The sequence below is a fragment of the Trichomonascus vanleenenianus genome (genome assembly GCF_965637985.1).
Source record: "Trichomonascus vanleenenianus strain CLIB 3782 genome assembly, contig: TRVA0_005S, whole genome shotgun sequence".
Taxonomy (NCBI): Eukaryota; Fungi; Ascomycota; class Dipodascomycetes; order Dipodascales; family Trichomonascaceae; genus Blastobotrys; species Blastobotrys vanleenenianus.
In genome coordinates, this window is record NW_027481882.1 from 188088 (window position 1) to 215775 (window position 27688).

Below are 27688 nucleotides of genomic sequence, written 5' to 3' on the forward strand. Positions count from 1 at the left end.
TTATCCGCTTCGGAGCAGAAATGAATTCGACAGGTGCGGTCAAAAAGCTCCCTCGCAAGAGGAGAAGCCTGTCATGCAATACCTGTCGTCGTTTGAAAACGCGATGCGACTTCGAGCGCAGCAAGAACAAGTGTCACCGCTGCTTCATGCTGCGCTTGCCGTGCTCTCTATCTCTTAGTGACGTCAAAGTGAAAGAAGAATCCGCCGGAGAACTCTCTTCAGCGGGGCTCTCCCTCGAAGACTTGCCCAATGCCAATACCAATGCCCCCAACTCGGCGAACCTTCTTTCTACTGCTGCCGTCCCCCCGGCTGCGATTTCTTCCGATTCGCCGTCGTCTCAAAGCTCAAGGCTCGACGCCCTCGAGAACACCCTCGGCCGCATGGCGAGTGTACTTGAAAACATCCAGGTTTCGCTAGAAAAACTACAGCAAAGCCGGGAACTCACCAAGAAGGACGATGTCATCCAGATCAACAGCTCTAACGTGGGGTTGTCGACGGCGGGAACTCCTCAGATCCCAGAGCTCGTCCAGCGCCTTCCGCTAAGCCAGGCGTTTGATGAGAACGCTCCGCTCATCATTATTAGAGACATTGACCACCGACTGTTCAACCGGCACTCGCGGTACGAGTCTGTGTACTACGCTTCCAACGAGATATACAATTGGATCTCACAGCGCCCGCAGTACGCGAACCAGATGGTTTCCGTGTTCCGGCAAAAGTGCGGGGGCTACATGTTGATGTTTGGCCTTGCCGACGAGAAGGATGGTGATGGCGACATCATGTACAAGCTTGATCTGTTTAATCAGAACCGCTTTGTCCAGGGAGGCATGTCTCCCCTGTTGGCGGGTGTGCTCATCCTCCAGGGCATGCGATGCGATGATAAAGACACCCACGATGAGCTTCAGCCGCAATTGTTTGACACTGTGCGCCGCGTGCTGTCTACGTCGCTCATGACCTCGCCGCTGTATCTGTGCGATCTCGAGGCTATGCTGTACATAGCGCAGTTCAACGTTGCCCGCAAGCCGAAGCAGCCCATTTTCGACTCATGGCTGCTCACAGGATACGCCATCAAACTCTTCTTGCTATCTGTCCCGTTTGGCTCGTTCATTTCAAGGCTTGATGAAGGACTCGGCCAGGGGATGGACCTGTACACTATGCGACTGTGGAACGGGCTGTGCCTGTGCCATTTACAGTATGCACTGGCTTCCGGGAAACCAGTGCTTATCCCCTCCGAGTACCTCAACCAGTGTAGCAAGATCGCTGCTATTCGCAACAGAATGCCCTCGGATCTGATAAATGTCGGAGAGATCGCCATGCTCGTGCTTCTGGCGCAGCTACAAATCAGCGCTAGTGACGGCAGCAGCAGCAACAGCAGCAGCTATTCTTCGCAACAACAATACACAGGAACATATTCCGAGCTGGAGAGGTGGAAGAGCGAATTTTGGAACGTGCTGGAGATCGACTCGGCGCGGTCACTGCACATTGGATACGATTATTGTCATGTAGTGCTTGCCTGTCGCCAGCTCAAGCAGAACCCAACCGACCCCAAAGCATACCAGGTCGCGATTGACCGGTCCTCCTCCATCATCAGGCATTTCCTTGACCTGTCCCCTAGTAGCATTGAGGCAATGCCCAACTATCCGCTCTGTATATTAATCTACGCCGCCATGACGCTGTGCAGGTTCATCCACCAGTCTCGAGACCGACATGCCACACTAAACCTAATCGCCCGCATCTACTGGTATCTTTATCACATTGGCAACCAGCCTCGAGACATTGTGCATTCCATATCAAACATTATTAAGTCTCTAGTGGAGAACGTCACTCAGCAGCCACAGTACCAACCAATCATCCAGCCCACCACCTCGGTTATAGACCAGCCGGTTGCCGGAATGCTTCCAGACCAGACCGGGGCTCCAGACCAGACCAGGATTCCAAACCAGGCCGAGGTGGAGCTTAATTCGCCGCTAGATGGGCTCCCGAATATGGCACAGGGCCCGCCATCGTCAGCTTCCAGTACTGACGCCATCCCAGACATCAGTCAATACGCCACTTATGATGAGTTTTTTGAAGGTATATACTCCTATTTACACCAAGGGTTGTCGGCTACTTGATCCAATTAAAACTAAATGGCTAAGTGGCTCCAAAGTGTTGAAAATAGCTTTTTAAGCATTGAAGATGGCTCCAACGCATTGAAGAATAGTCTTTTAAAGCATGGAAAATGGCTTTTAAAGCTTGAATTTTGCTACACTATTGTTTATAGAGACCCTTGTCGGTGATAACTTTGAGCACAGTGGGCGGGACGATAGTATCTACACGCGAGTCGTTCTCCATGAGCATTTTACGCGCGATCGAGGAGCTGACTCCCTCAGTTTCCGAGGTCGACTTGAATATCTTAATCATATGGATGAGCTGTGCCCGCCAGTTCCCGACGCCGGACCCTTTGACTAGCCGGAGGATGTCAGTTTGCGCGTCGAGGTCGTCGGTCAGCGCCGCTGGAGTGCCCGAAATCCTGTCTGGCTTCCGCGTCAAAACGACAATACGGCAGCTCGGGTCGTGGAAGAATCCGAACAGAACATGAGTCTCGTCTGCTTTGTCGCTCCCTTTGTAGTATCTTGGATCCATGACACGCACGAGCGTGTCGTAGCCCATGACGAATGTCAGCCTGGCACACGGCACCTGAGCGCGCAGGATGTGGTACTTGTCGACAAACAGCGCTGCATTGATTAAGCCCTTGGTGAACGAAATGGACTCATCACCCTGGAAATGCGCTTTAACGTCTTGTTCAAACGCGTTGATGAGCGTCCATCGTTTCTCGAACTCGGCCGCTTTGTCCTCGGCAGTGTCCTCCTTGTCGGCGTTGGTCGTTGCCAGCAGTAGCACAACTGCAAATCGGGGCGGCACTTTCGGCGCCTTGCTACGGTGGTACTCCACCGCGGTCCTAATTAGGGCCAGGTGGGCGACGCTCGGTGGATCGAACGAGGAGTCGAGAGCGATCACGACATCCGCGTTCAGCAGGTTCTCGTTGTCGCAGCTAAAGTCTTTGCTACGCCTGGTAAACTCATCTTTCTCCATGTACTCCATGTCTACGGGAACTTGACAGTGTGCTGAGGGCTTAGGTGATCAAACCATCGGTTCGACGGTATTATGTCGGAGCAACCCCCGCAATCAACCAGCCGCGTGATCATTCCACAGCCGTGGAGATCCGAGGGCAATTTCTTCGTCTTCAATATGCCATACCATATATTGTCGTATATAATCGATCCGATTGGTGAAGCAACAACTTGGTCGGACCCTCCGCGGAGCGGAGACCACGGGGAGTCTGAGGGGCTGGCCCCTCAAGGACACATTACCACAATAATATCGTTTCATTCATTAGCCTAGGGAACTATCTACTCTCATCCCTTTATTCGTGTTCCTTGCAGGACCTTCCGGGACGGCGGGTGGTGGTGGGGTCTCATAAAGACGAGTCTCCGGGGTGGGACATTCGAGCTCTGCCAATTTCATCCTCTAGTAGGGGAAAACGGGAGCAAAAGTGTCGCTGCCAAATCGCATTTCATCGCTGGGTAGACGATTCTCCAATCGCCTGTGGACGACATTATCTCGGAGGAACACCAGAGCGACAACGCCTCCCCTGTGGCTTCGCCTTGTGAAGCGGTTCTACGCCCGACCCCAGAGATCAACGGACCTGCTCAAAAGCATCTTGGCATACCGCCAGTGGGCTAACGCCAAGCAGCGCGTCGTCAGCTCGGAGGACCAGCGCAATCTCTCGGTGGCGTACTACTACCCGCGCAAGCTCAGGAAGAGTCGTGCCAAACAGCGACGAAAGTACCGCATACGTCTCGCTCTGCTGCGCACGCTGTTCAAGTACACCGTGCCGCGGTACGAGTACAGACTCATCATGAATCAGTCGACCAAGAACCAGTTCTATGAGGCCTCTCAGACCCTGCTGAACCGCATCCCTGCCCCGGCGCCCGGGTCCAAGCGGTCCAAAGTGCTTGGGTTCCTCAAGGCGAAGCACGCCGAGTATCTCGGCGGGTCGGCCGAGGAGGAGGACTTTGAACGGGGAATCAACAGAGAGGGCACTGTCATGCTCAACGACCCGTTCGAGGACGAGCAATTGATGCTGTATCCGTCATACTGTAGAGAGCTGCCCAATGGCCAGTATGAGGTGGAGGTCCGTGGGTGGCTTTATATGAACGGAGTCGTAAATCGTAAGGGAAAGATAATTCATGGCCTGGCGAGACAGATAACGGGGCTCAACAACAGTGGGCCTACTGTTTCTTGGCAGAGTTCGGTGGGTATGGCAACTTCGAACCTGGGTACGACGATCCAGACCTCCACCGAGAAACAGAGCCTCATTGAGCTAGCGGACGAAGATGAAAAGGATCCGGACGTGAAGAGGTTGGAGAGTGTCGCCGCAGAAGAGAGCGTAAACCGGCGCATCAATCGCTCGAGCACCTCTTCCTCGACAACTAGCACCTCTTCCATGAGGGACCCCGTCAGGGATGATAAGACCCTGCGTCAACGCCTAGCGCCGTTTCTGGCGCGATCAGCCCCGAACCGGAAGCTATTTGTTCAAATTGGGCGGCGGCGGCAAAATGATGAAGAGGGTCAAGGAACTTATGAAGGGACCAATACGTTTGAGGCCATTACAACCTCGAGCGGGCGGTTTGCGACGCGCTGTAAGGTTCCTTATGAACCCAATGGCGTGCGCGTTGAGGCCAGTAGTGATGTCTCGGCAGTAGGGGACGTAATTGGCATCTCGAACTATGGCCTCTCCGTTATTACTGATATAGACGACACTATTAAGCACACGGGTGTCAGGGGAGACAAGCGAGAGATCCTTCGCAATGTTTTGATTAAGGAGCACACGTTGATTGGCATCGAAGGCGTGGCAGAGTGGTACAACCGTCTCAAAGAGAAAGGATGCTCCTTCCACTACGTGTCCAATTCGCCGTGGCAGCTCTACTCTACTATCAGCGAGTATCTTGCCGCATGGAACTTCCCACCCGGATCAATCCACCTTAAGCAGTATTCGGGCATTATGGACGGGCTGTTTGAGCCTGCGTCAGAGCGCAAGCGCACGACCTTGGAGGCTATTGTCAAAGATTTCCCCGAGCGCAAGTTTATCTTGATTGGAGACTCAGGTGAGGGGGATTTGGAGGCGTACGTGGATCTGGCCATTGCCTACCCCAAGCAGATTTCGGCCATATACATTCGCGACATTACGCTCCCCGTCGAAGAAACGGCAAACGGCTCGGAGAACCCTAGTGTCGAACAGCAGGCTGCCGAGATGCTTATGACTACGGGATACATTCCTACACCTGACGAGATTGACGCTTTTGAGAAGCGTCAGCAGCAGCGGTCGCTATTTAGGTCGACTCAGACCAAATCATCAGTTACCCTTCCAATTAGAACACCGGAGGAGGCGAGAACTACAGTGGAGGAAGATATCCCAGATCTAATTGAACTGGCCCCTCCTCTGCCGGCTCGCCCAGCTCCAAAGCCTAAACCGCCGCCCGTACCACGAAAGCCAGTAGGCCTTCAAGGAAACAAGATTGAGCATAAGCCAACCCCTCCGCCACCTCCACCACCTCGGTCGCAACGGCGATCTCCTTATGTTAATGGTAGTCAGCCTATCGAAGTACAAAGTAAACCGCCGCCCTCGCCAGCTCCATCTCCGCCTCCGCCTCCACCACCACGACGACCGGTGAATACCACTCCCGCGAAACCTGTGTCAGCGGGCAGCAGCCCTGTTAAGCCCCTGTCACGGTCTAGTACAGCATCGCTTGAACCGCCAATACCACACCACATAAACCGCCCGGCTACGATGCCCGACATGCACTCTGAGCCGTATATCATGCCCTCCACTCAGAACGAGTACGGCATGGTTTACGAATTGGATAAGAAGGTCGAGAATTGGAAGATGCGTGTAACTCAGGCACGGTACCATTTACCGACGTCTACGAGGCTAAGAATGTGGCGAAGAAGCACAGATGTGGAGCAGGAGACTCTTCTGATAGTGGAATCTTACAAATAGATCCCTTAGTACCACCCGTATTTATTATTGTATATACCGGTATATACCGTAGGAGGCATATTATTTTCGAATTACAATGTACCTGGTAATTGGTTTGAATGCTCCACCTAATGGCTATCTCCTTGTACTACTGGCAAGCAGCCTATCCACGTACCATGGCAAGCAAAAATTTTAAAGTAAATATAAGGTATGAATTCAACAATATTAAGCAATGGAGCCGCTAAGTTGCCTTTAATTTCACTTGGAGTTGCATTTAACAGTAGGAAACTCCGCCACGGAATTGTGTAACGGAGTCGCGAGGCTCCGTTGCGGCACAGCGTGCGGCTGTAACGGAAAATCCTCCCACCACTGACATATTAAGGGTCCCAGGTCTTCGGCAGATCACCGCAAGTCTTTTTATATTCAACGACCAACGCTCTTGTGAACTATGGACGAGGATCCTGAGCGGGCATGGTTTGAAGATATATTGTCGTCCGAGGTACTAAACGCCTCCTCCGGGCTGGCGCACCGCCTGCCCATCACGTACTGTGGGAAAGTCCGGCTCAAGGTAAATGGCGGGGCTGACACGTCGAGAGGAGTGCGAAGCGAGCCGTTTGCTCAGCTGTTTCGAAACAACCTGGCTGCATCTTGCGATAAGTATCCGCTGTTCTTCCTGGCCATCGGGTCCATACTGGCCGTTTATGAGTACGATATTGTCGCTGGACAGCCGCAGTCATGCCCGTCGCTGAAAATTGATCTCAAGCCTTCACAGACGACAGATGCCATGATCCAGGGCGCTAACTGGGAAGATGATCCCCATGGCACGAATTTCATCAAAGTAGGGCTGCTGAGTGAAGATGAGCCCGTCGTAGCGACCGCTTCGGATAACGGCAAGGTGCACATTTGGATCGTCTCTGACCTGTTTGATACAATACAGGCAATGAAGCATGACAACAAAGACCCGTCGCAGAGGCAGGTACTGTTGGTGGAGACGGATCCAGCTGTCAAGCCGCTGGTTTCGTTCCAAATGGACAGCTCTGCTTGGGGTATTGACTTTGAACCGCGGCAGCAGTTGGTTGCCATTAGCGACAATACCCACAAAGTGACCGTGTATGTTTTGAAGGGGTACCTAAAAACTCGTGACGTGAGGGATATCCAGCGGGTGATTATGCCAACGATGAAGCACAACATCCCTGATGTCCAGTTTGTCATTCCCGATGGTGAGAACGAGCGACTCAACCGGTTTCTGTGGAATGAGAACGTCAATTTCCATCCAGAGGGCCGCTTCCACCTTGCGTGCATCTCAATTCTAGGACAGGTGCATTTTATTGAAGGGTACTACGGAACGTTCTTGGACCGCCATCGCGCGAGACTAGCGGGGTCGCTCTCTCAGCGACCGTACTGGAACCGCGAGGTAGATGAGACAGTAGAAACAAGCATATTCCGTGATGCCTTTGACCATGATATTTTCGAAGAATCTGACAGCGGCTCCGGGTCTAGCGACGAACTGCTTCCGCGACAGGACACGATCAACGTGAGGTCGTTACTACTGAGCGCAATGAATGAGCTCGCTGAGGACGCTACCGGTATCGATGTTACAGTTGCAGAAATAGACCGGCGTGAGCAAGAAGAGATGAGCGATGACGATAGCGAAGATGACGTTTTACAGCCGGCCCTGGCTGCTGAGAGCCGCTACGCCGACGAAGAGACACAACAGGAAGAAGACGAGCCAATGGAGCAGAGCATCAATTACTCAATCAGCAACACTCCAGTCACCATGCCGCCGTCTACGATGACGCGAGACCGAGTGCTTACCCGCCACAATGCCCATTTTGTGGGCATTTATATCTACAAAAAGCAGATTGGCCAGTTTGGGTGGACTATTAATGCCGTCAGGGCCAAGGACTTTAAGCAGGTTGATTCATTGCGGCATTTGAACCTTAAGCCGTCGGCCTGTACGGACGAAGCAAAGTACCTTCGGTTCCTTGGTAAACGATCGCGGCGGCTGCGCGCGGATCACGAGTTCTTCCGCAAAGAATGCTGGTACCGTTCCAAGTATGGAGTACCTGACTACAGCCTGTACCCGGCGTCGCGGTTTGAGTCGTTTGAGATCCCCTGCGCCTACCTCTGGGGCGCTCCGCCGAGCTCTGGGATAGCTGAGTCCCTGGAGCTCCTGACGGCAGACGCCCGCTCGAGCCAGTCCGTCAAAGAGGCGGAAGCGGTACTGTCGAGTTCAGACTCGAAGCACAATATGCACAAGGAGATGTATTGCATGTTTGGAGACCAGTTCTTCGTGACGACGTCTCAGCATGGCATACATCTGAACCGTGTCAACGATTACTCAAACAACGCGTACAATACTAACATATTCAATTTCTCTGGCCAGTTTCGGTTCCAGGGAGAGCTAAACCGATTAAGCATCGTCCAAGTCGTGCCCCAGCTCTCCTTGGTAATCGCAGTGTCTCAAGCACACATTGTCGGGTTCTTCAGAATGGTCAAATACAGGGACCTGTACACGCTGCGGCAGGAGCGTCTGATTCCTGTCAGGTCGAGCCAGCAGTTTGAGCAGCAGATCATTGTCGGCGCGGCAGTGACCAGTCTCCAATCGCAGCACGGCGAGTTCAAGCTGCACCTACTCTACAATGACCGGACTTTGATTACGCTGGATCTCCGTGAAACAATCGAGAAGACTGACATTTTCGAGGACATTATTTAAGCTATTAAATAGCCTTGTACATATTATATTTCATGATGATGACGATACTTTTTTTGCTCGGCAGGGGTTACAATTTCTCGATTTACAAATCATCCTTCGCCTCGCCTTCGGCTCCAACGCCGTTGATGGAAACCAACTCAGTCTTAAACACCAAAGTGGCGTCTGGGGGAATGGCATTACCCGCACCAGAGCTGCCGTAGCCTAGGTGCGGCGGGATGGTGAGCTTTCGCTTCTCACCCACGCACATCCCGAGAATCCCCTGGTCCCAGCCCTGGATAACTCGGCCGATGCCCAGCGGGAACTCGATTGGCTGCCCTCGGGTGTAGCTGTTGTCGAACTCGGTGCCGTCCTCCAGGGTGCCAACGTAGTGGACCGCGACATTGTCGCCAGACCGCGCCTTTCGAGTGCACTTCTCGGCCGGTACCTTCTTGGTGATGCCAATCTTGAGCTTTGGCAGGTCTTCAGCGGCAACAACAAGGGCCACAAACAGGGCCGCAAGCAGCGCAATTAGCGAAAACTTCATATCTTTTACTGTAGTTCTATTACAAATACAGGTGTAGTGCGGTTGTATACACGTAGAGGGTATTCATCTACATGTAAAGGGTGTGATTATCGCCCCCTTGGTGGTAGGGGGTTTCAATTAATTGTCGGACCGTGTTATACGCGCGCACGGCTAGATCCCCCACTTCTGGTTGACGGCTCGTCTCGACACCATGGGCCGCAGGACGTTGACAATGACCAGGAGGGCGACAATGGTGTAGACGAGCTTAGTTTTTCCGAAGTTGCTGTTGAGGATGTCGAACGGTAGAGATGGGGTCACTCGGGTGAAGAAAACGTCAAACCCAAACCCGGCAATTAGCGATGTAGACTCAAGAGAAGCAGCGGCCACTGCAAATTGGTCACCGTAGACAGTACGCTGGTGAGAGATGACTGCCTGCGGGGAATTGACTAGCATCGCGTCGTACTTGACGAGGCCCTCCTCCATTTCGTCCTTAGTCGGGTCGCGGTTCACTGGACGTCGCGCGTCGACGAGTCGCTTGGGGAGACTCAGGACCTTGCCATTGGCCAGGGCGGCGACAATGTCCCGCGACGTGACGCCAAACTTGGTTCGAGTGATTCCGAGGGCCGTAACGTCGCCTGGCAGCACAAAGCTTTGAGACTTAACATGGGGCAGCGGGTAGCTGTCGAAGGACGAGTAGATGTACGTGTCTTCCTCGAGCGGAAGCTTGTCGCTCCATCGCTCATTGGGCTTGTCGCTTTCATAGAGGTCCCACACGACGAGCTTTGGGCCGAAATTGCCGCCATTGAGGCTGGTGTAGGTATACACGACCCAGTGTTCGCCGTAGACTATCTGCACACCGACGTTGAGGTCAATCTTTTCTCCCTTGTGGGTGGCCTCATGTAGCACTCGCCCGGTAACAGCATCTAATAGATACACGGCAAGGTCGCCATTGTCGTTGATGGCGGCAATTGCGACGGTGTTGGGATTGAGGTACTTGTAAAGAACAGACCGGTCTCCAAGAATGGTGCCGATAGAAGCGGTGATTTCCAGAGGGTCGCGCTTAGCGGCGGCGGTAACCCTGTAGCCGTCCGGAAGCGAGAAGCTCCAGGTGGCACTTCCAGCGTCGAAGCCGCTTACGATGGAGCCACTTGCTGAAGTGAAGTACGCCTGTGGAAGCGGTTTCTGGATGGGAATAAGACGGTTGTCCGTCGTCCATGCTGCCAGTGATACGTCGGTGCCATTGTGGTATTCGAGCACCTGGGCGATTGTCTCGGAGTTCGTCAAGCCCAGGCTCGTTTGCGATACGGTGGCACCCACGAACCCATCTACCTCAACAGCCTCACCAGAGCGGGTGAACACAAGAATGGATTGTCCGCGAATCACTGCTTTGACGACTTCATCTTTAGTCGTGGGCAGCTGGACCTTCCATGCAACCTTACCCTTGTTGAGCGTGTCAAATGCAATGAGGCGGCCAGCTTTAGTGGCCACGACGAAGAACTTTCTGAATCCAAACAGATCTCCGTCGGTGGAACCGTAGACGGGCTCGTCCTTGACGATTCGGAGCTTGTTCACAAGGTAGTCTGGGAGGTACTTGATGTCCTCCAAATGACGCTTAATGCGACGCAGGTATGCCGAAGCAATGTCAGCCTTCTCTTCAAATAGCAGTTCCTCTTCAGACAGACTGGATGTGGTTTCTGGGAGATCAATGAACAGACCGCTGACGGCGTTAACCAGGTCCTCTTCTCTAGTCCAAGCAGTTGTGGTCCCCTCAGGGCCAGGCACAAAGCTGGACAGGACGCCGTTGGAGTACTGTACGATGATAGATCCACCGGCTTTCAAAACTACAGAGGCACCATTGATATCGACCTCAGCGCCACCAATTTGCGCTGGAGGAGCCTGCTGCGTCGCGGTTTGGTCCCCGACAATCACGCCCTCCTTGTCAAATTCGACCACCACTGGCACATCAGTAGTCTTGAAATCATCGGTAGCCTCGATATTTCCCTTGAAATCAACGTTTACAATGGCAATTTCTTCTGGCAGCGCCAGAGCAAGCGACCGGTCAGAGCCAATGACGTAGCCTGGTACGCCATTGGCAATTCTGACTGGCTTGGAAGCAGAGCCGTCCTGCTTGGAGTACTTGATCAGAAACGTAGCTGTATCTTTCGCCGCAGAAATGGCAAATTCATTGTCATTGATGTCAACCACGCGCAGCGGAGTCCATTGCTCTCCAAGCGGGGTCTCCCACTTCTTGCCCTCGGACACGAAATGCACAGACGATCCAACTGCCACAAAACCATTTGCAGCAGAGCCAAGAACACTAATTTGGTCTTTGACAAGGACATCGTGGTCGAGGTATCCGGTTCCCGCATTGTACACTTCGATTCTGCTATTCGGGGCTTCAGAAAGGGACACGCAAAACTTGGTGGCACCCACCTGGGCGAATGCGCTAGAACTCCTGTCCAAACGGTGTCTCCAAAGGACCGAGCCGTCTGATGTGTTGAGCGCCGCCAGCACATTGGCTGAGGTCAGCGCGCCGAGGACGCCATTTGGCAGCACTGCGGTCTGGCCTGGGACGAGCGAGCCGACCGACTCGTGGTGCCAATCGACATTGAATGCCTCGTCGATGTACACCGCTTTCGCGGAGGAAAGCAATGCAGACACAGTTGCAACCAACTGCACGAATCTCATGGTTGTCGTTGGTCGATGGCTACCTACCCCCCGGCCGCTTGGAAAAGCTGAAATTGGGAAGTGGCACGGCTGAGTACTCCGTGGAGGGGAGAGAAGCGATGAGCAGAACAGAGGCCCAATTGAGCCAATTCGCTAGTTATAAGGCTGAAAAATTGGTAAAATGCATCTGCGGTCTATCTTTATATACCTAATACACTTGGAGGCTCGGATAATTTCCAATATTTAGATGAGCAATATTGTGGTTAACCTATGCGTTCTCCACGTGATGATGAAAATGCAATCGGTCCGATGGTTCACTTCCAACTTGCTCGATAGCCACAATGCGGTGCACTTGGTTATTGAGAACCGGGCGGGCTGGCCTATCAGCTGGGCCTGCTCTACGGAGCAGACTGTTTTCAATGAGAGCCCAGAGTTGGAGCAGGACAGAACGAGGATTTAATAAGCAAGGTACCACCGGGCGCTCGTTTAGTACGAGCTCTAGTAGCCGATACTATCATCACAAGGGTAAATCGTCAGGCAGCAGCACTTCAGGGAGCTTAATTAGCCCCGGAATTCTGTGGTCAATGAGTGCCGCCGTTTCCGTGGATAGAACAGAGATATTAAAGCCCACGGATGGCGCGGAGACATTTGAGCAGGGATTGTACAATGCTTCAATCCAGGATACACTGGACTACAAAGAAAAGCAGCTAGCGCAGTCGCGTGCGAAAGGGCTACGTCGGCTGTGGTACTTCATTCGCGATGACCTGTTTGAGCCGGTTATCACGCTTCTGCGGTTCATCCAACTGACGTTCCTATTTGCTCCAGTGATAATTTCTCTACCAATTGTTCTGTTTGGCCCAATTGCTCCTCCTCGCGGGGAGCGCGGGGGAGCTACGCTGTGGTACCAGTATTTGACGTGGACTATGGAAGTGGCGGGTCCTTCTTTCATAAAGGTATATGGTGAGACACAGTATGTTGCGTCCTGGGTTGCCTCAATTCTTATTTTCTACGTGACCTCCATGACTTTATGAGATCTTGTAATCTCCATGAGTTTATGAGATCTCCCTGAGTTTATGCAACTTACATACGCTTGTGGGTTTACGGAGTCGCTTGTAAAAAGGGGTAGAAGAATTGAAGAATTGGACACCTGGGCCCGGTTCGGAATGGTTTTATTAACACAATTGTCTAGCTTGGTCAATGGGCGGCATCGCGAACGGATATCTTCCCAGAGGGACTGTGCAGCCAACTGTCAAAGCTCCATTCCAATGCAAAGCCACACAGTTTTGAAGCAACGCGCCGCACCATTAGTAATGCCTTTGGCATGGACTTTGACGAGGTGTTTGAAGAGTTTATTGAAACTCCCTTGGGCGTTGGCTCCATGGCCCAGGTATACAAAGCCAAGCTCTCCCCCAAGCTCAAGGAGATCGCTAAAAGCACACCTCACGAGGAACACCACGAATACCTCTGGCAGCGGTGGGGGGAAGGGGTTGAGTCTATTACTTCGCCCATCCGAGAGCGAATTGCAGAAATGTTCAAACACAATGTGCAGGAGCCCCCGCCATCGGACTGGGTCGTACTGAAAGTCCTCCATCCGGGTGTCAACCGCTTAGTTGAGCGTGACCTGCGCATCATGAAATTCTTTGCCAATCTGCTCAACGCCATCCCGACCATGGAGTGGCTCAGTCTTCCGGGAGAAGTTGAAATGTTTGCGCACATGATGCGGCTGCAGCTTGATCTGAGAATTGAAGCCGATAATCTGCTTATTTTCCGCAACAACTTCCAGGAAAGACGCGACATCCGCTTCCCCAAGCCCTATGTGCGGTATAGCTCCAAGCAAGTCCTCGTAGAGGAGTATGTCAGCGGCATCCCCATGTCGACGCTGCTCAAGATGACCGAGTCGGGCAGTGGCGGCGCTCTCGAGAAGGCAATCTCCGATAAGGGCCTCGATGCGTTCCTCAAGATGCTGCTGCTAGACAACTTCATCCACTCGGACCTGCATCCGGGCAACATCTACGTACGTCTCTACAAGGTCCAAGGCCGGCATGTGTCGCCGCCAGAGGAGGTCGAACGAGTGTCCGACGAGCTCATGGCGCTCAACACAACGGAGGAGTGGCAGAAAGAACTCGACCGGCTCTACCAGGAAGGGTTCCGCCCGCAAGTGTGCTTCATTGACACGGGGCTGGTGACCGAGCTCAACAAAGTCAACCGGCGCAACTTTATCGACCTGTTCAAGGCGATCTCAACGTTTGACGGGTACCGCGTAGGCGAGCTCATGATTGAGCGGTCGAGGACGCCAGATACGGCGCTCGAACCGGAGATCTTTGCACTCAAGGTCGAACGGCTTGTGCACAACATCAAAAAGCGGACGTTCGCACTGGGCAGTGTCAGACTCGGCGATCTCCTGTGGAGAGTGCTTGGGATGGTGCGACAACACCACGTGAGGATGGAGGGTGATTTCATCACGGTGGTGCTCTCAATCATGCTCCTCGAAGGCATTGGCCGCCAGCTGGACCCAGATCTCGATCTGTTTAAGAGTTCGCTGCCCATCCTGCGTCAGCTGGGTCCCCAGGAAAAGAGCGAGTTCCTGTCTGGGCGTGATAGGATGTCCATGGCCAAGGTCTGGATCGCCATTGAGGTGCGACAGTTCATCACCGCATCCATCCAGGACATTCACAACCTCGTCAGATACGACCGCCTGTGTCCAAACCTTTAGTGCTCTCCTCCTCGGTGGATCTAGCCAGATTTCATTGAACAGACTACACCGTTGTATCTTCAGTCGGTGGCAGGGCCAGTCTGTAACTGAAACTCCTACTGTACCTCCGATCGACGATGGGTGGGCTTCGATCACCATGCATGGCGATTGCCCAAAACGTCCCAAATACGTATTGCCAAAGGTATCGCCGACATTTAGATTTGCTCTACTAGCAATTATCAACTCCTATCCGTATGAAGTGTCCCGGTGCCCTTGGCACGGCTCTCGAAGCTAGGATGCCCCTTTAATTTGTAAGGGGATCAACAGAACCCGCCCCCGTATACGGCGCCGGTGCCGACCAGTATCAGGAGTACATGCGTGGCACGTGCATCATGACGTACAATGTATCCCGTTTGTCGGCTGGAGTGCTTAATTTGGCACTGCTGCCCTTATGTACAGAAGTTTAATTTATAGATCGAGGGCTGTTAAGGAAGTTATAAGTTTGGCACAGTAGCCATTGTTCCGAGCCTCTTGTAGTTGCGACGTGTTCGGGGGTGGGAACCATGAAGTTCGGTAAAAAGTAGGTCGTCTTTCAATTATTATTCCTGGATGAAGGGGCACACACTAACCGGTACAGCTTGACCCGGAACCAGGTCCCAGAGTGGAGTAGCCACTACTTAGATTATAAGCAGCTGAAGAAAATCATCAAGCAGGTCAACTGTCAGAGACTGAGCAGGGCCTCTTCGTCGACCTCTCTGAACAACGCCCACCCGGAGGAACTCAAAAAACCGCGGCCGCCGCCCACCGAGGCAGAGATTGCTCCCTTTTTTTACACCCTGGATCGAAGCATTGAGATCGTGGACGAGTTCTTCAACGCTAAATACTCTGAATATGAACGCCGCCTTAATCACGTAGTCGAGCGGTACCCGCCCAAGAGCAGCTTGCCCCGCGACTTTGACCGCGAGGAGCTCGAGGACCTAATTGCCATTCTCCTTGAGATCCGAGGCCAGCTCAAGACCCTGCAGTGGTACGCCGAAGTAAACAAGCGAGGGTTCGTCAAGATCCTCAAGAAGTTTGACAAGAAAATTGAGACGTCTGTCCAGCAGCAGTACCTGGCCGCCAAGGTGTTTGTGCTTCCGTTTGCCAACTTTGCCGCCATTGACGAGAAGCTGGCCGTCGTAAATAAGTACCTGAGCCAGCTGTCGCCCTATGCAGAGGCCAATGTGACTCGCGCAGAGTTTGCTAGCTCGACTGATGATCTGGTGGAGGGCCGAGAACTGCAAAGAGTCAAATCGAACAATTCGTCTGGCTCTCACCTGGCAGCCAACATTGCAGAGATGCGGGCTGCCACAGAGAAGGACGATGTCCATACTCTTGAAGCGCTTCTGGACGCCGAAGCAGTGTCTCAGAAATCTCTGCTCTCGGTCCTTTCCAAGGCCATTTCCAGTCGGGCAAATAATTGCATCCCCGTAATAGTAGCGCGAACGTCGAGTCTTGAGGACTCTTCAGAGCTCAACGGCAGGAACATCATTCACAAACTCGTAGTCAACCAAGGCAGAGCCTTGCTGGAAGATCCGGAGAGCTCAATCAAGCCCGAGAGGGCAAAGCGGCACTTTATTGAGCCAGCAGAGCGACCGAGACCCGCACCGAAGCTCGATAGAGGCATGGACGCCGACAGCGGTTCCAGGGTCGAGGACGCTGCCGAAACGCTCAAATTATTGCTCCAGTGCCTCAAGCCAGAGGAGCGCGTCTCCCTCATATCCCCTGATACGCACAACCGCACGCCCTTGCATCATGCCGCTTATTACGGACTGCGAACCATTGCACAGGTTATTTTGGTATACCTCGCGGAATGGGATCTTATCCGCTACCCGAATTTAGACGGTGACGAGTGGAAAGACGGTGAAGGAGAGACACCTATTCATTTGGCCATTTCAAATAACCACCCCAAAACTGCCAGAGTCCTGCTGGAGAAGAGCGAACGCCCAGATCCGACGTCTCCTCTACTCTCGGTTGCTGCCATGCTCGGGTCACGAGAACTGCTGGAGGTCCTCCTGGACTTCGGTCTTGACGTTAACCGCATCGATGAAAACAGTAACGAAACAGCGCTCTTTATCGCCGCCAAAATGAACCATGTTGAGGCAGTGCGGTTCTTGCTGGAGCGTGGTGCCGACACTGAAATTGACGAGTCTACGTATGGCTGGACGCCACTGTTTGTGGCAGCAGTTGATGGTCTGAGTGACATTGTCGAGGCACTTATAGAGGGCAAAGCTGATATAAACCGGACGGACGATTCCGGTTGGACGGCCATGGAGCACGCCTGCCTCAGAGGCCACATTGTGCTGGCCGACAAGCTCAAGCCGGCGCGGCCTATGCTGCTCCAGGAAGCTTTATCGTCGAATGTCAGCCTCCCAGGCCATTTGGGGAGTGGTAGTGGCGACTCAGCGCGTAGCATGAGTCCGGAGAGCGATTCTGAGCATCCTTCTCGCATTGTTAGACCAGTTGCCAAGGTCAAGTCTGGCCGAGAGATCCCCGCTGCTTTTGGCGGCGTCCTCACCCGGAGATCACCTATTCCAAAGCATAATGACCCGATTAAGACGTTTGGCCATCGATACCTGCGTGACAACAAGGCCATGGTGCTGGTAACGCTGGGATCTACCGACCGGCGAGAGACTGATGGCGTACTCAAGCTTGACCGGGTGCCGTATTCAAAGGCGCATTCAACGCAGCTCAACACGGCGCTTTCCCTCGTTGTGTCTGCTACGAATTGCCTGGACGAGCCGTCTATTGTTGACCTGCCTCTTTCTGAGTCGCAAGCCACAGAACCAATTAGTTTCTACATTGATGTTGACAAATTGGATGACGTGCGACTATACTTTGACATTGTCCCTACCTACTCTGGCAACCGCAAGAAGATTATCGGCCGAGCTGTGGCAATGCTGAAAAACATTTACACTTCCATTGGTAAGCAGATGCGCAGTCTTCATCGGACGCTCACAGTGCCAATCGTTGAGAGCGAGACTCTCGACGTCCTGGGGAGCATTAGTTTTGGGTTCATGGTTGTGACTCCGTTTGAGCACCCCAACATGGGCATTGAGAAGTCGTCGACATACTGGAAGTCGCTCATTACTACGCGTGTCATTGGTCACCGAGGTCTCGGCAAGAACTCCACGAGCCGCAAGAGTTTGCAGCTTGGTGAGAACACGATTGAGTCGTTTATCCAGGCCGCTAATCTGGGCGCCAGCTACGTTGAGTTTGACGTGCAGCTGACGAAGGATTATATCCCTGTCCTCTATCACGACTTTCTAGTGGGCGAGACGGGTATTGATATCCCCATGCACTCCCTCACGCTAGAGCAGTTTATCAACATTTCGAGGCTCACACCGCCGCACGTTGGCCCGGGGTCCGATTTCAAAAAGAAGCAGATCCCGCAGAGCCAGTCTCCAAACTCTGGCGACGACGATGAGGGGGATTGGCAAAAGGGCTCGTATTTCATTCGCCCCAATGGACGGTTCCGGCCGCGTCCGCGGTCTCAGTCCGTTTACGAGATTGACACGCGAGACGAGTACGCTGTGATGGAGGAGCGGATGCGGTATACTCGGGACTTCAAGGTCAAGGGATTCAAAGGCAACTACCGGGGTCACTCTATCCAGAGTCCGTTCACGACGCTTGAGGAGGCGTTTAGGACTATTCCCGAGCATGTTGGCTTCAACATTGAGTGCAAGTACCCCATGCTTGACGAGAGCGAGAACGAAGATATGGAGAACTTGGCCATTGAGCTCAACATGTGGGTCGACACAGTGCTCAAGTGCGTTTACGACAATGCCAAGTCGAGAGATATCATTTTCTCGTCATTCAACCCGGATGTTTGCATTCTCATCTCGCTGAAGCAGCCGTCGATTCCAGTTTTGTTCCTTACTGAAGCGGGCACCGAGGAAATGTCCGATGTCCGTGCGACCAGCTTACAGGAGGCCATTCGGTTTGCGCGTCGATGGGATTTGCTGGGAATTGTGTCAGCCGCCAAGCCGCTCATCCAGTGCCCGAGGCTTGTCAATGTCATTAAAGAGAGTGGTTTAGTCTGTGTCACGTACGGTGCGGATAACAACGATCCTGAGAACGCGCGGCTTCAAATGAAGCACGGCGTTGATGCCGTTATCGTGGACAGCGTATTGGCGGTGCGAAAGGGTCTCAATACTGAGGACGCACCGCCATCCCTTTAGTCTTCCTTATTTATTTGAGTACGGAATGTTACTAGTCGGGGGCTTACTTCTGGTCTAAGCACCATTATCTTGCCCATCCGTCCCACCACTATTTATGGTTCATCGTAGTCGCCATTATTTGAAAAGCTGTTTCTTTTCAAAGGGCTAGAATTTAACAGTCAATTGGTAGAGTAAGTGTACGACAATTCAAAGATCAATTGGTGGATTCTGCAAAAAGTATAGGAGAATTGAAGCACTATTACTAGTGGCTTTGCGAGGGATGTTGCAATTTAACACTTTTTGAAACCCGCTATGTACCAATCGTTTTGCCACTAATTAGTTCTTCTCGGACGCGTGGGTCTGTTCAGCGGCCTCACCAGACGGCTGTGCCGCATCCTGCTGCTTGAGGTCGGCCAGGCGACGCGCCTCGTTGTGAACGTCACTCGCCTCCTTGACGAGTTCCGCGTAGTAGTCTCGCACCTTTCTGCCCCGCTCCGTGTTGAGTGCGCCCTCAAAGTACCGCGAGAGCCGCTCCTGGCCCTTGCTCAAATTGTCCCGGATACCGTACGCCTGGTCAGTGGCATTAGCCTTGTCCACCACGTGATACCTGTTGTCAACGTCGGAGAGGAAGTTTGCAAAGCGGTTGTAGATACCGTGCTTCTTGTCAAACTCGAGCGCCTGCGCGACCACCTTGTCGCCCAGCACGTAACCGTGGCTGAGGTACTCCGCCACAATGGCAGACCGCGGCTTGTACTCCTGTCCAATGTCGGTGTCCAGCAGCTTCTCGCCCTCTTCGGGCTCCCTGTCGGGCGGGGATTCGACGCCAGCCGCCGCCTCGGTGGCGGCCAACGTCTCGTCGTCCACTGTAATCGTCACTTTAGAGCCGCCGAGCTCAGACTCGGACAGCAGCAGGGCCGTCTTCACAGCGGCGGGCTTGTTGAAGCCCACAAAAGCCTGCCTACCCTCGGGGCGCTGCTCAATGGACACTGCGCTGACCGTGCCACAGAAGGAGAAGAAGTCCACAATCTCAGACTCGGTGACTTTCTCAGAGAGGCCCGTCACTTTTACCTTGTACGACATTTTTTGTTACTAGTAATTAAATAAACAACTTTTTTGCGCCGCAATTGGATGCTTTTATACGCAATGGCGTCTTTCTGACCTGTAAAGTCGACGAATGTGAATGTACAACGCCATGCAAGCGGGTGCGCCATGTTGTGTCACATGCAAATAAGGGTTGCGCAGCAACCCATGCGTGCTAGGCCCGCAGCACGGCTGTGCGATGCTCATCATCGTGCAATTGAGCAGAACGCAGCATGCCGCGGTGACCTAACCGCTGCCTCGGTGCAATTACGAAGGCCCCGATACCATCTCCATGGCCGCGAATACGTGTGTTTATTCTGGTCACTCCCGTCCGTTGTTCGGTACAAAGGGGCCAAGGAAGCCCGGTCGAGGCGGCGCAGTGATGGTAGGAGGCTGGGACTAGAATATGCTTATGAGTGCATATTGTAAGCAGATCTGAGACCAACAGGGGACCTGCTCGGTACTACTGCTGCCGGGATATCTAGCACTTGTCGTAGCTGGGCCACAACATTTCACTCTTGAATTACAATTATGTCGCAAGTGTAGTACTACCATGAACAATTAATACTAGAAATATTGCGTATACCGCTGCGGTCTTTCCAATGGTTAATTGGTGCAGTAGCCAGGGGTTGAGGGGGGGAAGGCGGGACGTACCCGGCAGTAGCAGTTCACGCCATTTTCACGTGCTGTTGGGAGCGATAGCGCTTATCTTATCGGCCCTTTTTGGTGGCCTTTTGTTGTGCGCGGCGCTGGCGGCGGTTGGGCTGCTTGCGAGCCTCACTCGGTGCGGCGTCAGCGACCAGTCCCTGCAGCGAGTACGTGGCGACGGAACTGCGCTGGAATCTCGGGTTGAAGGAGTCCGCAGAGTATCTGGGATTGTGTTTTCGATCTGCACTGATAAAAGCCTGGGTGAATGACGCGTGTTTGGAGAGATCCCCGGCCAGCGGGAACACGTAGACGAGAGAGTTGAACTTGTGGGCGGCCTGAAGGAAATCCCAAAACATCTTGTACTGGGTTTTGGTTACGGTGTCGTTGGCGCAAGGAAAGTGAAATTTCGTAGCAATGTGCCAGTTCTCGCGTAGCTCAATTGCGTAGTACAAGCACGCACAGAGATCGGCGATGTCCTCGTCAATGGATGGTGCCAATTGGCGCTGTTCGCCAAACAGCGTGGGTGTACACACATGGTAGTGGGTTATTTCTTTGACAATTTCGTAGTAGCTAGCCAGAAATAGATTCAATGATGGCGGAATCTCTTCGACGAGGAGGCTGAGCTCCGGGCAGTACGCAAGGATGCTCATCAGTGTGTAGCAGAAGTCGTAGTGGTCGGCGCCCATGGGGAACATAAGGCTGGAGAACATTTTACCTTCGTCGACAAGGAACTTGGAGAAGGGGATAGCGTTGTTTTCAATTGCCCAACTGAACGCGCCGCGAAGGCCGACCCAGTGGGCAAACGAGCGGACGGCTTCCTTTGAGCACTCTGGGCGCTGGACAAACTTATGCCGCCCTACTTCGCCAAAGGTTAGCACTTCTTGTGTTGGATGGTAGATGGTCCCCGTCATCCAGAACTCGCGCAGGATGCTGTGGAAGATAATTGAGCCGTTGCCCTGGTCGTCGTCATTGAAGAACGAGGTACGCGCTTTCTCCCACATTTTGTGGGTGGCCAGGGTCCATGCCCTCGTACGGCGAGTATTTCGGGCCCGGTTGTGTGCGTCGCTTTCTTTTTTGACTTTCACAACATAGGGCGAGCCTTCATATAACCGCTTATCGACGAGGAAGATTGTAGCGCCAATGAGGAGGTCCCACATTGAGCGATCCTGTTCGAAGCAGTCGAATATGATGTTTTCAATGAGCCATCGCACGGCGCAGGTGAGCTTAGCGTGGCGGTCTTCTGTTTCTAGAATTGGTAGCTTTTGTATAGTGGTATCGGTGGCATTGTCAGGCATGCCGTTAGCATAGGTATAGGCGCTGAATTGTTTTCGACCATTGGTGTAGAGCAGAAAGTGTTTGTAAGCTAGAAATACGTGATGCATTTGGTCTTTCGGTGCGCTTTTCTTGATTGTGACAACATCAGCAAAGCAGCTCTGTAGCGCCGAGGATATCTGGCGAACTAATCGTAGCTTGGCTTCAAACGAGCCGTCTTCTTCCATGGGCTTTGCGGACCTCTACTATATTTCTCTACAGAAACATTATAGCATAATAACGGTATGGTAGGTTCAACCTTATCTTATCCATGATAATCCCGATCCAACCTTCACACGCCCCATCTATCGTCTACAATGGTCCATCGAGAACCTACAACAATCCACGTACAGCCTAACAGAGTTTGTCAATGACCTACTAAGATTCAAGTACTACCTAAAATAACTCATAATCGACCTCTAATAGTTTCTCTACAAGCTATAATAGTCCATTTACGAGCTACAATGATCGATCTGCAATCGACTCATCTACAATTTACAGTAGCCATTCTACGACATACAATAGCAACTTACAAAAAATCTGCCAAACGCGCAGAATAGAAGGCAGTTCGTTTGATCCATCGTCGGCAGCCCAAGTCACGTTATATACACTTCTACTAGCGCATCATAATGAATAACTCGAAGTACTACCGGTGCTACCACATTATGCCTTAGCTACTTTAAGCATTGAATGTAGCCGTTTTTATGGCAGCATTTCTCTCCCCGGGGCTACCGGAGCGCGAAGGTTGGCCCGCGAGCAGCACCAAAGTAGCACATAATGTTTATGTGCAAAGCTGAGTTACGGGAGGTGCTACCGGGGAGGGACGGGGAAGTCGCAAAGTCGGGGGTTGTGCGGCGAAATGTCCCAAAAGCGACAAACGGACGCCATCACCATAATGCCAAAGAGAGCTGAGAGGGAACGACAATTTTTTTAGATCGGCGAGGAATGGGCAAGAAGAGCAGCAAAAAAGGCAAAAAGGCGGGGAAACCGCAAAGGCCCACTGCTGCGTCTTCGAAAGCAGCTGACGCTGATGCCCGGGATGCCCTCATTGGCGTGCTGGCTGCGTACTACTTCCTCAAGGTTTATGGAGACTCTGTGTCCATGTTCGACGGGCTCAGAAGACGGCTTGTCATGGAGCGCCCGGGCCATCGTCCGGAGACGATGATGTTCGGACTGCTGGTATCACGCCGGAGCCGTGATCTCTACTGCCGCGAGTTCGTGCGGCTCTTGCTCTTCATCGCGCACGAGTACTCGAACTCGAGCGTCCTGGATTTCAAGCCGCACATTGAGCTGGCGGCGGGGGAGTTCCTCGATGCATTGGACGGCTGTTCGGTCCTCGACCGCGATTCCAATCTTATGGACCTGCTCAGCGACCAGATGCACATATTCGACCGGGGATACAACCGATACATCGACTACGACGAGGAAGAGGACGACAGTCTGTTGGAGGAAGGGAATGTGTCTACCAAGACCTCAGAGTTCTGCTACATGGCTTCAGGAGGGCGGTTAAGCTTTAGCGCTAACCGCAATGAGCTCAAGGCTCGCGAGAGAACACTGGGCATCGCCAGCCGGCGGCCGACCAAGCTGTTTGAGCTCATCCGGCACTATGCACATCACATGGAGTTTGGAACTGGAGATGACCCAGTAGAGCGCGCTCTGTCCAAGCTCCACTGCCTGTTGGTGGCGCTCATGACCGAAGAAGGAGTTGCTTCAGAAAGCGAGAGCGCCTCGCACTACAATGGCATGGCCAATAGCGCTCTGGTGACTTTGCTGGTTAAGCTCAGCTTCCGCACCGAGAAGTTCGAGGATATTGTTTACGTCGACGACAAGGCCAAAGTCGGCTTCAACCCGCTGAGCGGGTACCCCGTAGCTCTTGGGTTTGTGTACATATGGCGGCTAGTGTGCCTAGCCACTGTGTCGCGTCAGACAGATACCACGCTTGATCTGTTTGAGCCGTCTAATCCGTGGATCAACTCGCACAACTTTGCGTATAACCTGTGGTACGAGTGTCTATACGCCCGGCCAGACCGTCCGGCGTTCATAAGCCTCGCGACAAGAGTCCGCGACTCATTGGCTGCCTACATCGCCGAGAACAGGCGCCTAGGGAGCACCACGGGGTCCAAGCTGCCCAAGGTCGAGGTCTCCAAGAGCCAATTCGCTGTGACGACCTTTAACAAGAACCGCATCAGCGGCGAGATGATCACGAACCTGCTCCTGAAGCTGTCAAAGAACTTCATGGCCCAGCTGCTGCGGCACACGGGCATGACCAGTCTTGTGTACGGGGCCCGCTTCCAGTTAGGTGACAATATGGACGAGTGTGTTGTTGAGGAGACGGGGCTAGAGCTTGAAATGATCAACAAGCTGGCGTTCCCTGACATACACAGCCTGCTCAACTCGGGCCCGGTTAGCGCCCTAGGCGAGAGCCACACTAAACTCATTCACGACTTGTATATGCTAAACGTTACGAAACTTCCCACTGCCAAGCAAAGAGACGAGCTCATGAAGAAGTTCATGCAGCTCGACGTTCTGCTCGAATGGCTATTAGTGATATGCTACATGTCGCTGGGTGGCTCGTGTCAGGCACGGGAGATTGTGCACTGGAAGATGACGCGCGATTGCTACCATGCGTTGGACGACGAATGCGACTGCGACGGCATACAGGAAGGGAACATGGTGCTGCGCCCCGGCGACCCGCACCCGAACATTGGGTTCGTGTGCCACTACAACTGCTCGACCTACGTTTCGGAGTTTGTGCGCAAGACGGCCCTGGTAAGGTATCTGCCCAAGTTCGCCGCCGAGCTGCTGTGCCGGTACCTGGCCGTGGTGCGTCCACTCCAAGTGTACCTGGCGCAGCGGCTAGGCTACGACGACGCCGAGGTGGAGCAGATCGAGACGTATATTTGGGCCGGGTTCGACGGCGCGTGGGACGAGGGCCGGGTGTACCGGGCCATCTACGAGCACACGGGGGCCGTCTGGGGTACGAGCATCACGACTCGAGAGTGGACCGAGGCGCAAAGCGCGCTGCAGTCGTCGCTAATGCACATGATGAAGCAGTCGGAGCTGCTGTACGAGGCGGTGAGGGATTTACCCGACCTAGAAGCGCCTGAGGACGACGAGACGGACAATGTCATGCCAGACTACATTGGCATGACGCCGCAGCTCGAGGAGACGTGCTTCAAGATCTCGAACGCATGGCACAGTTATATCCAAGCCCCGCACATCCTCAAGCAGCTCAATGAGGAGTTCTTTGGCTACATCGAGTACGTCAAGGACGGTGTATAATGACCCTGTACATACTAATTTATTTCGACGCCCCGGGGTTTTGGGGGCTGGCCCCCAAGTAGACGGCCATCAACAGGCAAAAAGAAATACATTGTTCATACATATAACTATAATGCAGAGGATCTGCGAATAAATATGGGGGAGGGGGGGGGCTAATACCGTCTAAAGTTGTCGGTTGGAGTGGGGAAGTAGCCCTGGTAGGTCGTCTGGTACTGCGTGGGGAACCCGGGGCTCTCTGCACGGACCGGGGAGTCGTGATCGTTGTCTCTATGGTCGTGCGGCACTGCGAGATTCGTGTCGCTCCTATCGCGTGGCAGGTGCGCCTGCGGGAAGCTGTCGTTGAGGCTGCGCTGGGACGCAAACGGGTTTTCGTTGAGATGCGACGAGGAGGGCGCGAGGAAGTCGCTGGAATCGTTATTCTGAGCGTAGCCGGATCGTGCTGTGGCGCCCAGGGCGTCGAGCTCGGTGGCCATCTTCTTCTCCGATATCGCGTTGGCATCGCGGATGAACGACTCCCGGTCGTCACGCATCGGCTGGTAGCGAGTGTCAGGGTTGCTCGAGAAGAGGGCCCATACGCACGACACGATCATCATGATGAGCAGCACGAGCGAGAACACGGCGTTAATCACAAAAAAGACGACGCCCATGACGCCGCTGACTGAGTCGGGCTGGCCAAAGAGCTTGGAGAAGAAGAGGAAGAAGAGCGCATTGACGAAGTTGATGGCGGCGATGGCGATATTGAATCCGTTGGTACGCTTGTCCATGAACGGCTTGAGCCAGCACACGGCGACTAGGAAGGCGAGCTCAATGAGGAACACCGCCATGGCCTGGACCTTGCCGGCCTGCTGGGCAAACGCAATAAAGCACGACTTGACGAAGATGTAGAGCAGCACCGGTACGACAAAGTAGTAGGCCGTGGCGCGGTACTGGATGTACAGGAACCCAAAGCGATTGAGCGCCGCCGGGTCCGAGAAGAGTATGTAAGCCGGGTTCTTGTGGAGCGCCTGGGATCGCCGGGCGATGGTGATGACCTTGAAAGCGGCGAGCCCAAGAATGGCGACGACAATGATATAAACGAGAATTGCAAGCACCACGACGGCGGCCGAGTCGCGCTGGACGAGCTCCCACAGACACAGCACGGAGAGCTGCGGGAACGCAACGAGAATGACTCGGAAAAGAACGCCCTTCATGACGGTGCGCCAGCCCCGCCGGTAGTCTACGAACCGCCCCGGGTGGATGACTCCAGTTTTTGCCAACAGCTCGACGATGCCCTTGAATAGGGACATGACGATGACAATGAGGCAGGCGAAGATCAAAAAGAAGACAAGCCCCGTCAAGAAGAGACTGCTGAGCTCAATGTCCGAGAGATAGGCGACGCGCTCCATGCCGCGCAGCACCAAGGTCTTGGCGGAGAGGTCGGGGTCGAGCTCGTTGGTCGTCGTGTCCGAAGACGAAGCGCGCCGCACAATAACGTTTTGAGCCGCACTGGTGGCGGCTGACGCCGCGCCGTGTGCGGCGTTGACCATCGAGCGGTACAGGTTGCGCGACATGCCGTTGCGCACGTAACGCGACGCGTAGTTGCCAAACTCGGGCACAACACCCGACAGGTCGCGCTTCTGGACCTCGAGCGAGATAACATCGGCGTTGGGCAGCAGGTTGGTCGCCTTGCCGCCCGTCGCCTGTACATACCAGTTGAAGATGTTCTGCAAGAACTTTACGTGCATGAGCCCCATGGTCCACATGAAGTTCTGCGCCCACGCCGCGGTAATGGGCGGCGTGCGCTGCACGGCCTCCATGGCCACAATGGCCACGGACTGGAAGTAGACAAAAAGCGATACCGTGTTGGCAGCAATGTGCGACGCCGTGCTCGTGTGGCCGACGAGCGACACAATGCCCGCCGTGATGAGCCCGAGCGCGACAACAGCACCAATGCCCCACGACGCGTATTTGGTCTGCACCGTCTTGCCGTTGGAAAGCGTCGCCTGGACGCACGCAATGGCAGAGCCTTGCTTGTTTCCGCTCTTGTCGTTCTTGTACACTTTAACCCTCACCACACCATCGAGGTCGGGGATGGTGTAGGCGATGCCCGGGATCTGGTCGAGCACGGCGCCAGTCAGCTTCTGCGACGATTGCACGTCAAAGTGGCCCGCCTCAATGGGGCACAGCTGGTCAACGCCAATCTTGCACGCGTCGATGCTCTCGCTCACCACGGTGATGCCGTAAGCGATGATCTCAATCTCGGCCGTGATGTTGCCCTCGATCGTCGAGATGGCCGTGATGTCAAAGTTGACCGTCTTGTTGTCCGGGAACAGCACCACGTCGAACGTCGAGGCCGTGAACTGGGAGTTCTCCATACACGACAACAGCGCACTCGACATGATCATGTTCGTCGCCAGCGCTACCTGGAAAAGGACCCAGGTCGCCAGGCACTGCAGCAACTTCATTTACAAAAATAGCACACACACCCTATATTCGCAATGTTCAAAGTGGGTATTCTTCACCACGCGAGACAAAAACACTCTGGCGTTGGGAGGTTCCTTTCAGAATGACGGACCCAGAAAGCGCAGGACCC

General features: G+C 53.7%; 12 protein-coding genes across 12 annotated transcripts; 6 read left to right on the forward strand and 6 right to left on the reverse strand.

Moving 5' to 3' along the window:
* Nucleotides 1-20: 20 nt before the first annotated feature.
* Nucleotides 21-2111, forward strand: TRVA0_005S01882 (uncharacterized protein; the record flags this gene model as incomplete). Its single annotated transcript, XM_076682882.1, has 1 exon — nt 21-2111. The coding sequence occupies one exon, from the start codon at nt 21-23 to the stop codon at nt 2109-2111; it is 2091 nt and encodes a 696-aa protein (XP_076542857.1).
* A 136-nt stretch (nt 2112-2247) lies between these two features.
* On the reverse strand, nt 2248-3081 carry POF1 (nicotinamide-nucleotide adenylyltransferase; the record flags this gene model as incomplete). The annotated part of the gene is made up of 1 exon (XM_076682883.1): nt 2248-3081. One exon carries the CDS (start codon nt 3079-3081, stop codon nt 2248-2250), a length of 834 nt encoding a protein of 277 aa, XP_076542858.1.
* An 817-nt stretch (nt 3082-3898) lies between these two features.
* Nucleotides 3899-6040, forward strand: APP1 (phosphatidate phosphatase APP1; the record flags this gene model as incomplete). The annotated part of the gene is made up of 1 exon (XM_076682884.1): nt 3899-6040. One exon carries the CDS (start codon nt 3899-3901, stop codon nt 6038-6040), a length of 2142 nt encoding a protein of 713 aa, XP_076542859.1.
* A 427-nt stretch (nt 6041-6467) lies between these two features.
* Nucleotides 6468-8735, forward strand: CRT10 (Crt10p; the record flags this gene model as incomplete). Its single annotated transcript, XM_076682885.1, has 1 exon — nt 6468-8735. The coding sequence occupies one exon, from the start codon at nt 6468-6470 to the stop codon at nt 8733-8735; it is 2268 nt and encodes a 755-aa protein (XP_076542860.1).
* An 82-nt stretch (nt 8736-8817) lies between these two features.
* FPR2 (peptidylprolyl isomerase family protein FPR2) lies at nt 8818-9258 on the reverse strand (the record flags this gene model as incomplete). Its single annotated transcript, XM_076682886.1, has 1 exon — nt 8818-9258. The coding sequence occupies one exon, from the start codon at nt 9256-9258 to the stop codon at nt 8818-8820; it is 441 nt and encodes a 146-aa protein (XP_076542861.1).
* A 150-nt stretch (nt 9259-9408) lies between these two features.
* Nucleotides 9409-11925, reverse strand: EMC1 (Emc1p; the record flags this gene model as incomplete). The annotated part of the gene is made up of 1 exon (XM_076682887.1): nt 9409-11925. One exon carries the CDS (start codon nt 11923-11925, stop codon nt 9409-9411), a length of 2517 nt encoding a protein of 838 aa, XP_076542862.1.
* A 563-nt stretch (nt 11926-12488) lies between these two features.
* CQD1 (Cqd1p) lies at nt 12489-14617 on the forward strand (the record flags this gene model as incomplete). Its single annotated transcript, XM_076682888.1, has 2 exons — nt 12489-12857; nt 13094-14617. 2 exons carry the CDS (start codon nt 12489-12491, stop codon nt 14615-14617), a joined length of 1893 nt encoding a protein of 630 aa, XP_076542863.1.
* Nucleotides 14618-15159: 542 nt separating this feature from the next.
* On the forward strand, nt 15160-18816 carry GDE1 (glycerophosphocholine phosphodiesterase; the record flags this gene model as incomplete). Its single annotated transcript, XM_076682889.1, has 2 exons — nt 15160-15176; nt 15234-18816. 2 exons carry the CDS (start codon nt 15160-15162, stop codon nt 18814-18816), a joined length of 3600 nt encoding a protein of 1199 aa, XP_076542864.1.
* A 315-nt stretch (nt 18817-19131) lies between these two features.
* Nucleotides 19132-19875, reverse strand: TRVA0_005S02058 (uncharacterized protein; the record flags this gene model as incomplete). Its single annotated transcript, XM_076682890.1, has 1 exon — nt 19132-19875. The coding sequence occupies one exon, from the start codon at nt 19873-19875 to the stop codon at nt 19132-19134; it is 744 nt and encodes a 247-aa protein (XP_076542865.1).
* Nucleotides 19876-20585: 710 nt separating this feature from the next.
* TRVA0_005S02080 (uncharacterized protein) lies at nt 20586-21905 on the reverse strand (the record flags this gene model as incomplete). The annotated part of the gene is made up of 1 exon (XM_076682891.1): nt 20586-21905. The coding sequence occupies one exon, from the start codon at nt 21903-21905 to the stop codon at nt 20586-20588; it is 1320 nt and encodes a 439-aa protein (XP_076542866.1).
* An 874-nt stretch (nt 21906-22779) lies between these two features.
* Nucleotides 22780-25116, forward strand: TRVA0_005S02102 (uncharacterized protein; the record flags this gene model as incomplete). Its single annotated transcript, XM_076682892.1, has 1 exon — nt 22780-25116. One exon carries the CDS (start codon nt 22780-22782, stop codon nt 25114-25116), a length of 2337 nt encoding a protein of 778 aa, XP_076542867.1.
* A 152-nt stretch (nt 25117-25268) lies between these two features.
* FLC2 (transient receptor potential ion channel family protein) lies at nt 25269-27560 on the reverse strand (the record flags this gene model as incomplete). Its single annotated transcript, XM_076682893.1, has 1 exon — nt 25269-27560. One exon carries the CDS (start codon nt 27558-27560, stop codon nt 25269-25271), a length of 2292 nt encoding a protein of 763 aa, XP_076542868.1.
* Nucleotides 27561-27688: the final 128 nt, after the last annotated feature.